Source organism: Malus domestica, chromosome 08 (genome assembly GCF_042453785.1).
Source record: "Malus domestica chromosome 08, GDT2T_hap1".
Classification (NCBI taxonomy): domain Eukaryota; kingdom Viridiplantae; phylum Streptophyta; class Magnoliopsida; order Rosales; family Rosaceae; genus Malus; species Malus domestica.
In genome coordinates, this window is record NC_091668.1 from 849,968 (window position 1) to 860,937 (window position 10,970).

Below are 10,970 nucleotides of genomic sequence, written 5' to 3' on the forward strand. Positions count from 1 at the left end.
CACACATGATAGGAATGGCGTGCGTTCGGTAGGGGACCAAAATACATGCCAATCTCCTAATAAATGTGAGAGTGGCATAACTTCGATGATTAGACTGTCCCACCCAAATTTTCGGTCATTGGCACAAATTAGTTTTTCTGGATCTTAAGAATTAGATTGATTTTTCAAAGAAATAGCCATACGACCAAATCAGCCACCAGAATAAACTATAACGGAGTGGCTTCTTTTCGGCCCCTAAAATAGTGAAAGGCTTAAGAGAAGCCCAACAAGAGCATCTCCAAATAAGATGTCAAAATGTCTACATAAGTTATATAACAGTAAAAAAAAAAACCACACTAATGTTCTTCAACCGAAATGTCAAATCTTATGTGGCAATGACATGATTTGACAACAAGAGAGTTGTTGTCAAATTTGACAGTAGCTTCAAAATTAATTGTTAATGCTTTTTATTAATTTTTTGTTAGTTTAATCATTATTACAATGAATGCTTGGTTTGACCCGAGCATTCATGCCTCTTTGGTGCATTTGATGAACATTCCTGATTTAGTAAGTATTAAATGTCTTTAATTAAATTTTTATTTGTTTAATAATTTATTTTGTAATATAATAAAGTAATAATTTAATTTGACATATTGGATGGAGAGTAAAACTTTAAAAGATGTCAAAATGCCACATAGACTGTCAAATTTAAATTTTATGTTTAAAATTTGACATCTTCTTTAAAGATGTTCTGAAGATCTACAAAAAGAAAGGAAGGCCAATGCCCAAAAGGACAAAAAAGAAAGGAAAACCAAGGCCCAAAAAAGGAAGGGGAGACCAAGGCCCCATGGGATTAGAAAGTGACAACCCTGATCGTTATGGATGACCGCTCAACGATAGGGCTTGCCTGTTAGTGATGAAGTGAGCACCTTCTCATAAAGTATTTTCCGACTGCTGGCAGCAAGTTGGCATATTGAAAACTTTATGGCATGAAGTACAGGGACATGCCTACTTGGACATCAACCCCAAGCCACGTGTTGGTCATTGGTGAGAGCAAAAGCCCATGAAGGGACATAGAGGCTAATTGTTCAAGCGCTTGGGCATGGGTATCCTCGAACCTCAAGGACGAGCAAGGCGCTCGGTACTCTTTAGCCCAATAAAACATGCAAGTGGACTTCAACTAAAGAACGGAGGGGCAGCTAGAAGGTCACGTCTATATACTTGGTTCATTAAATTCGAAGCCGGTGGAAGATTCAAGTCTAGAGACTTTTGGGACTCACTAAGGGCCTATATAAGAGGGTTGAGAACCAATTATAACGAGTCGGACAAAAAGGAAAGAAAAAAGAGACTAGATTATACCAAGCGCTTAGTATAACATTCAATTAATATATCTGAGCGCCTCAGTGGATGTAGCCTAGTTTTTAGGGTGAACCATTTAACTCTTGTTGTTAAGTTCTTGTTGTTTGAATTGTTTCTATCCGGAGCCCATCAAAGACCGACCACACTAATCTTTTTTAAACTCCCAAATTTGAATTGAGTGTTAACAAGTAGCATTGTTCATTTTCGAATCTCAACAAGATTCTTAGGAGGAAGACGAAATCATTTGCAAGAAATAATGATTACAATCCATTGAGACTGACGGGGGCATAAATGTCCAGACCTACCAAAGCTTGTGATTCCAGCAAAGTTCGTTTTATTTTACAGGTCACCAACCAAATTACATTTCCTTAGATTCAAAGATAAGCAAACACTTTTACTAATGTAATCTCCATTTAAATCAATTTTAATATATAATTAATGACATTGCCTCAATCTCAAAAAGCTTTTTCTTTGATGCCGAGTAACACTAATCAACTTAATTACAAAATTGTTCAGAGAAAGTATTGAATACGCTAATTAATATATATATATAATTAATCTATACACGTGTCTTGATCCAGCCATTGAGGATCCATGTGCAGTAGTGCATCGTACGATCAATAAGGCAAGGAGATAAGGTAGACAATGGCAGCCGAAGCAACCAACGTATAGTGAAGAGCAGCAGAAGAGATGGTCTTGGACGAGTCTCCGGTGTAAAAGTTTGGTAACCATGACGGATTACTTTTTCCTGCCACCGTCGGCAGCTCCCCGGCCGTCGTCCCACTCCCACCTCGGGAACCTGACCCGGTATTTGTTGTGCTTGTTGATGTATCTGTTGCCGATTTTTGACTGCATGTATATATACACAACATATATAAAGTTAAATTAAAGTGACGAAAACGTAATTATAATTTATAAAGAGTCAAATTACTCATTGTTTTTAGATTAAATTATTTCATTAAAGTTTATATAACAAAAAAAAGATAAAATTAATGAAAAGAATGAAGAAAAATTAAAGATTTTTGCTCTGAGTGAATTGTGATAATCCATATGATCCTTACCTTGTAGTAGAAGGGCAGAAGGTTATGGTGTAATCAGCTCCACTACATGTAAACGTACTCGTGGCATCGTCGTACGCGTAGCTATACGATCTCGGACATGCCGACTTAAACATCTCCGAGTACACCGACGGCTTGCACGTGTCCGGCGTAGCAAACGCGCCGTTGCAGCAGTATTCCGGGCTCCCAAACGCCTCGCACGCACTCTTACACGCCGCGCCGTTCCCGAACTGCAACTCAGCGGGGCACCGTTGGTTCAAGTCGGTGGCGCACCCGGTCGACAAACAATTACCGGAACCGCCGCTAGGTTCCACCATCATGGGCAAATTGTATCCGTCAACTAAGCTGACATCATAGAAGTCCTGGTTGTCAGAGCCGCCAATTGTGAACTCAGCCAGAGTAGCGGGCGGGGTTGCACCTGCACCATTGCATTCCATCTGGTTGGAGCCACAGTCGGCGGTGGCACAGGTGCCAGCCCCGGTTGTGGGGTCAAAGTTGCAGCCTGTTCGACCCCAGAACCGGCCGGACCAGTTAGGTGGAGATTGAAAGGAACGTGAGCCGCCCGGTTGGAGCTCAAGGCCGGTGCTGTCTAAACTGGTAGTCCCCGCATTGGATAGAATTCCCGGCCATACTGTGTAGTCGCACTTGTTCATCATTGTAAATGTAGCTCCTGATATTCCTGCAACATATTTGGTTTATATTTATTTCAAATTTGAATGATAATTTTTTAGGAAATTAATTAACTGCAGAACTGATTTGTTTACATACCTTTGCAGCAAATTGCAAACAAAATTAGAGTGATGTGAAGAGGAGAATAATGGAAAAAGGCCATCAGATCCATATATCTTGAAGAATACGTACGGATGATTGGATCTTTGTGTACTGAAGTATGGATGCTTGCATTCCCCAGAAGATTTACTAGTTAATGCAGGAGAAATAGAATTTGGTGGTGATGAAATTTTTGAGTTGATTTTGTGGAGGCTGTGATTGCTTGGTGTTTTGGTTTGCATGTGAGTGCTTATAAATATAAAGATGGTGGGTTGTGTGATGAAAAAAATTATATGAGCCATGTCACTTGCGTAGGTCAAACACTCAATCTGAGGGAAAGTTCTGCAAAGGGAAATAACAAAATCCTATATATGATATAGTGCTGTCTCTCAGTCGACAGACTTTTTGAAGTACCGAGTATTCAAGGGATACTTTATATATCATAATAGAAATAAAATAAATAATTTTGTTTTTGTGTTTTTCTATTTAAATACCAGACACTTGAAACAATTTCTATGTTTCTTAGATCAATAATTTTGTTCAACGTGACACTCTAGAAGAGATGAACTTTATTATTGCATGTGAATGTGGAATTATATTATATAATTTATAAAATACAATATTGCTTAATAGAAAAGCTTAAGTTTCAGTGCCACGCATATTATATATAAACAAGTTTGCAAAACAAAACAAAATAAGATGAAAACAATTAATGTTTGTTGCACTTGATTATATAGTAAATTACTCTTCTCCTTTATTCTATCGAGCATCTATTGATTTGGTATGTACCTAGGGAAAGGGATCCTCTCCGGATTCATTTCTTATAATCCATCAAATAAGAGGATTCGTGCCATTGAAATTTGATAAAACAGTTGAAGTTATTATAACTTTTAAAATAGACCCTTGTTGGTAGTTGTTAGATCAAATTTTAACGACACGAATCCCTTAATTTGGTGAATTAAGAGGGAGGAATCCAAAGAGGATCCCTTTCTTGTATCAAGTATCAACAAATTCCACCTAAGAGACGTGTTACGACCACTAAATTATATACATGTTTCTTGAGAATCTTTGCTTTTCGATCGTTTTCCAAATCCAATGATTCAATCAATGGGGGAAGCATCCTCAATTTCTATGGGGTTGACAACATTTCTACATGGAATTGGATGCTCAAATCTTATATATATATAGGAAATCTTTAAGGGAACATATTTTCATTTTTTTATAAAAATAGGGATTAGTTGTGAGGTCTACACTACATCGAACTTTAACGATCTGAATCATCTATTTTTCAAGTTGCATCTCATATATCATCCTTACAAAATATTAACCAAATCGGAAATGTTTAAGACATCTAATTGGGTCCAAAGAAATTAATGGATGCTTTGTTATATAAGAAACAATTAAATTTTATCTTGATAATTAAATAAGCAAATGGTTTCTGATTGAATTGAATTTTTGCAAGGATAATCTATGAATTAAGACTTACAAAATAAACGGTCCGGATCATTGACGTTCGTTGTGGAGTGAGCCCACACCTAATTCCCATTTTTTGAAAAAAAAAATGGGGATCCTTATGCATAAAGGATATATATATGTCGGGTTTTTTACACCATTTTTGACACATTTTTGTGAGATCCACTCTGTAATATATTTTAACTCTCTGAACGTCTATATTTTAAAATATCATTCATAGATCATCTTATTTGCAAAAAGTTTGACAAATTCAAAACTATTAAGACATTTATTTATAGTAAAAAAAGTGGACGAATACGATTCTCTAAAGAAACCCTAAATCTTTAATTCAACGATTGTGTAGTTTCAAATTTGAATGGTCTTTTTGTAGAAATTTATTTTTAAGAATTAATTTTACAAGTTTTAGCACAGATAGTGAACCGAATCACATAAAGAAATGGAGATTTCTTAGAAGAGAACATTTTCATCGGAAAAGTTAGAAGAATTTACAATGTAGCATGCACGTACATGCCCATGCAAAAGAATTTATTTCGTTTTTTATAAGAAAAATTCAGCAATTATATAATTGATATTAACTTCATCTATGCAAGTTTATGTTACGCTGCAAGTTCCAAGTCCGAATAAAATTGAAAAGAGAGTGCATCAGGTAGTCGATAGTTAACATGCCAGAAGAAAATCTTTGCTAAACCAAATTTCGATTTACCTAATAAAAAGGTGTTAGTGAAATTGACTAATTAGTGCTTAAACGTGTTTGGATTGTTTATTTTCCCAGATCCTCAAATCACATTCGTTCATCGTACATCGTGCGGTTGAAAATCATTGTAGTTTTTTTATTTAAAATTGAATATAAACAGTACCAAACAAAAACTGACTGCACAATATACGATAAACATATATGATTGAAGAATTCCAAAATCTTCATAAAGAAGATTCCGAGATCCTCACTAAGAGGATCCGACTGATCCTCTCTCTTTACTTTCGATACATACATGTCATGACTGATCCCTGAGTATGTGAGACTGAATTGGAAAGCGAACTCTTTGCACAATGATGGGAAACCCAGCACGTGGGATGGTGGACGCATAGCTGTTGTGCTCTGTAACTCGCCACGTGTACTGTCTGTGGATGTCTATAATTTTACTCCTGCCGCCGAAAAAAATTAAACAAAAAATGATCATGTTTACGTGTGTCTTTTTGGTTAAACTGAAATTAGTCAGCTTGGTCACAAATCTTAATTATGGTTGATAACTTGCTCATATATGCTTAGCACATTTTCAGAATCCAGGAAAAAAAAAAAAAAACAAGCAAACCAAGTGATTAGATGTGTATATTACATGAAACATGTTTCTATTAATTACAAATTTTATCTCTCTTAATTTTCACTAAAAATGAATTTAAATCAAATTATTATGGCTAATTTATTGTGAAGTTTAACAAAGCTGGAGTCATGAAGGGACCAAGATGGTCCTAGGCCCCTCTTGACACTTTTTCCACACATAAAAGTTTAGTGTCACTACTAGAAAATATTATTTTGCCGACAAATTCTAAGCCGACAAAGAAAACTTTTATCGGCACAAAAGCCCTCTTCCGACGAATGTTTTAATTTATTGGCTGAATATTCACACTATAACCAATTTATAGTGCCAATCTTAGCCGACAAAAATTCAGACCATACCCGATAAAAATTCATGTTGTACTTATGATTTTCAAGGTTTTTCAAAGGCTTGGCTCAGGCCCCGAATCCGGCGTTTTTACTTTTATTTCTTTCATCAAGTTTGATTTGAGGTTGGTAGCTTCTATGAAGTTTAAGCTATCTATTACTACTGTGAGCTTTGATGAGGACTTTGGTTCGAGGATCAATGGAGGGAGAGAGGAAGAAAGTCAAAGATGATTGGGGTTTAGGTTTAAGAAAGAGGACGATGATGATAATACAAATACCAGAACCGAAACAAGTTGATCGGTTGCTCACTGATCGGGAGAGCATTTCGGACTGAGACATTTGAGCTCCTGTTAGTCTAAAATTCTGGCTCTGCTGCTGAGACTCAATCCACTCTTCTACCTTTAATGTAAATAATATAATATGTAATAAAAAATAAAGAATTATAATTGCTTGTAAGTTATAGGATCCAAAATAAGTTTATGGATGTCGATCATCGATCAACCTGGTAAAGCAAAAGCTTTGGAGTGACCGACATTGCTGATAAGGCTCCACGTAAGAGCATGCATGGACAATGGTGGCGTGGAATGCACTTCCCGCTGTGGGTCTCCTGCTTTAAACTTTACACATGGAGCCGCGTCTTTGTTAACGATTGTCAAATACGCACATTTTAATTAAGTAAACGGAGTTAAGAAAGTTAGAGCACAAGTCAGGATGGCCGAGTGGTCTAAGGCGCCAGACTCAAGTTCTGGTCTTCGAGAGAGGGCGTGGGTTCAAATCCCACTTCTGACAAATGTATCTTTTTGATAGTTTTATTTTCTTTTGAATAATTTTTTGCTTCAACTCAGTGCCTTTGAGAATTCAGCGGCCTCACAGACATAATTCAAAAGAAATTTTGACTTTATTTTTTAAGTTATCCATGAATTACACGAAAGCTTATAAGTTTAGTAATTAAATTGGGTATCTGGAACGTCAACAAAGCAAAGCACATTGTATGCATGCATGTGTGCTTTTGGTGCGATGACTTGCTAGCTATATACTGCTTTTGCCTACATGAATTGACGTGGGAGCTTTGGTTTGTAGAGATATGTAGCATTGCAGCTCAAAAGAGTACTTTTGCTGTTGAATTTAGTTGGAACGGCCGGGTTTAGCGTTTAATACAAACTCATGTGTAAGACTCTCTCTTCCTATGATCTTGTATTAGTGGTTGAGAGCCCCACGCAATAACAATGAAATTGTTCAATCTCTCTCCGCATAACATAATGTACTTTAAATATGTAAATCACACTTAAAGCCGGGATGTTAGCATTACAAACGATTAATCACTCAATAAGCAGAGTTATATAGTTGCTTAAAACATGTTGCGTATATGGATAATCCAAAACCCTAGCACACCAAATTTTCTGCTTTTAAAACGAAATGAATAAATAAAAATTGGTGGTTTTGAGACTTTTGACCATCATGCATGCAAAAGTGCAGAAGGTTCGATAGCTTAGCTAGGTTATCAAGTTGGCGGTGGAGGGAACTCTGCATAATACGTATGATGATGACATGCAACTGATGCGAGTGGAATGTCGACGCTGCATGTTCAAAAGGTGCCCGCGCTCCCTGGAAAGTCCCATGTGGAGTTGCAGCATGTGCAAAAATTGACCTCATCAGAAAGTTCTTCCCTTATCTTAATTAGACCCCTTTAATTTTGGGATGACCATGGAATATTTGCAGCACTGCACAGGTACTAACTGTTAGGCTGTTAGCTAGGCGATGACTGTTTAGTTTATACTTTTTAGCAACTTGCATGCATTTGCAACGGTGGTCCAATGAAAGGAGATCAGATCGATATCTGTTGATCGAAACCGCGATACGAAAACATGTTTCTCTAATTTCTTTCCCCCTTGTTTCTGACTTTTAGATTGTTGATCAGACATTGTGTACTGTTGTAGAGGATATAAATCTAGCTGATAGGGTATCTTTTTTGGTAAATTGCTTTTTCTCTCTTCTTTTTACTTTAATTGTGCACAAATGGCTGATGTATATGGACCCTCCCTAACTATAAAAAGTGATTTTATTAATCTAAAGTAAAAGTATTACATCGAAGGGAAAGATCGACTTGTAAGTTGTAATAAGGGGCAGCTGACAAAGTGATGGCATGGAAGGTAGGTGCCATGCAATTTAACCTTTATATCAATAGTAAAACAAGTTAACTCGTTATTCATGAAAGCTCGAACTTAAAGACACCATATACTGTTATACCGTAGTGCTAGGAACATCCTTTTTTTCTTTCTTAAATATGCATATAAATACCAATTCGGAGTTTCAAAAGAATGAGGTTAGGATCGGAAGCTGATTTGAGTAAAGTGCAGTTTGTCTGAGTCGTGTGTTTGGCCCAACACACATACTTTGCATATGATTTTGCTTCATTGGGCAAGATGGGCTTAGCTCTGCAGACTTTCTATAAAAGCTTATTTGGGTGGACTTTTCGATTTAACAAACAAGAAAAAAGACAAAGGAAAGAGATTGAAAGTAATAGTTTTTGTTGGTTGAGAACTTTGGAAAATCCAATAACTTATGGATACCGCAGTTCGGCGTTTAGAATATGCAACTAGCATTGTTTGGCATGATCCAAACAAAAGAATCTGCAACTAGCAATTTTATATATTTTATTACAAATTTCTCTGAGGTATTAAGTTTGACAAAAAGTTAATATACAGTGGAGATTCACTTATTCTGGTTTGATAATTAACTCACACACCAAAAAAAGAATAAAGTAATTTCCTTTCCAACAAAGGATTATAGGTCAAAAATGGAGGCTAGTTTCACATTCAGATCATTATCCAGAGTCCCCTTTAATATAGTTATTTTTGTCTGTTAATTATATATGTATATACATGTTCAGGCGGCAATATATATATATATATATATAAGTATGTATGTATATATCATATTCTTCAAATTTCAGGCTGTATTTGTTCTTATTGGCGATAATGATGCCCCAACGAAAACCTATATATATATATATATATATATATATATATGAAAGCTTTTAGTTTGTTCATATATATGCATGTATAGTCGAGTCATTTATGTAAACATAAGGGTAGAAAACTAATGCAGGAGGTAGTAGTTAAGTAGAAGTTTAGTTTTGTGTGAGTCAAGTTGACAAGACAAAAGTGTGGCCGCACTGCACTTTGGTCCAACATCTCATTCATCATGACTCGGAATTCAATTAGCGGTAATCATCCTTCTTCAAATTTCATTAAATAAACAATAATACAAGCAAATTATTAGGAATAATTTTGACAAGCAAGCAACTTGAAGGGTTTGCCAACTTGAAAACAAAGGAATCATTTTGACAAGCAAGCATCATGAAGTGTTTGCCAGCTTCAAAACAAAGTTTCCCGGCTGCATTTGACGAAATCAGTGGTAGTGGATTCGATGGCTTTTCACCATCTCTAAGAGCCCCAACAAGAAGTATTTGAGCTTGATTGGACATAAAGGGGATCCAGCTTCACTGTTCACAAAGCGACATGAGTCCTTGTATTGATTGTTTCGTATCATGTATTGATCATATGGCGTTTTAAATTCTATTTTTGAGTCAAAAAATACAAAAGTATTAAATTTTACACGATCGTAATGATCACAAAACGGTAAATTCATTATCATATCCCGCCCCAAATATACCTGTTATGAAACTGGTTGTGCATGAACATATATGTTATATGCATAAGCTAATTTGGACACATGCCGAAAATTCTTGACCCGAACCAGAAAATAACTAAAGGGGCACACACGCACACCAGAGTGGAATGGAATATACGGCGCTCCACATCTCTCATGAGTTATATATACATAATTTATATGATTAAAAATTTAATAAAATAAGATAAATAAAATGAAGGGTGGTGTGGTGGTAGCGTGGATAAGGCAGGCCAAGCCAGCCACTGAACCATCGTGCGTATGACGGATGCTGCGCATGCAGCGGCCGCAGCAGCACCACCAAACGAAGGACGTGCGTTTCTTGATTCTTGACACCGACCTCCCTTGGCCACTTCGAAACCTCTAACAGTCACCACCCACCACATATATAATCTTAACCTTATTATTGTTTGCTTACACACTTGACACTTACAACAATCAAATGAGCCACACTTTCCAGAAAGTGAATTTGGATAAACAGACACTTGTTACAATTCAATCCACAAGTTTTATTCTAGAAAATCTTTAACACATATACGACATCTGTTTTATGAGGTCAATTTAAGGTTGTTAAACGATATTGTCGAGAATTCTATAATTTACTTGTATGTGGGATGCATCAATGCATTAGTTAGACATATAAATTTACATTTGACAATCTCAATTTAGCATTGAAACAAGTTATGCTTAATTAGTTTTGTGATATATTTTGTTATGATGAGAAAGTAAGTTCATAGGGATATTGGGACACAATCATTAACGCAATCACCAAACCTTTGTTTCCAAGGATTATGATAACATCAAATAATTAAAAGAAAGAATAACCATGGATGACGCAAATGTGTCATAATGTCTTGTCAACATAAGTTAGTTAGGGTTTATTACCGATGATAGGGTCATTGCAAACTCTAACATAATTAGTTTAGCCATCATGTATTCTCACAGTTTTCAAACTATAATTATGAATACTTTTGTGAAAATGT

The 10,970-nt window shown here is 36.1% G+C and overlaps 1 protein-coding gene and 1 non-coding gene across 2 annotated transcripts; one reads left to right on the plus strand and one right to left on the minus strand.

Moving 5' to 3' along the window:
* Window positions 1-1,730: 1,730 nt before the first annotated feature.
* On the minus strand, window positions 1,731-3,510 carry LOC103440247 (thaumatin-like protein 1). Its single transcript, XM_008378912.4, has 3 exons — window positions 3,165-3,510; window positions 2,400-3,075; window positions 1,731-2,187 (listed from the first exon to the last, which is right to left on the minus strand). Exons 1-3 carry the CDS (start codon window positions 3,235-3,237, stop codon window positions 1,956-1,958), a joined length of 981 nt encoding a protein of 326 aa, XP_008377134.3. The 5' UTR covers window positions 3,238-3,510; the 3' UTR covers window positions 1,731-1,955.
* A 3,492-nt stretch (window positions 3,511-7,002) lies between these two features.
* On the plus strand, window positions 7,003-7,086 carry TRNAL-CAA (transfer RNA leucine (anticodon CAA)). Its single transcript has one exon. It is a non-coding gene; the product is annotated as a tRNA-Leu (tRNA).
* Window positions 7,087-10,970: the final 3,884 nt, after the last annotated feature.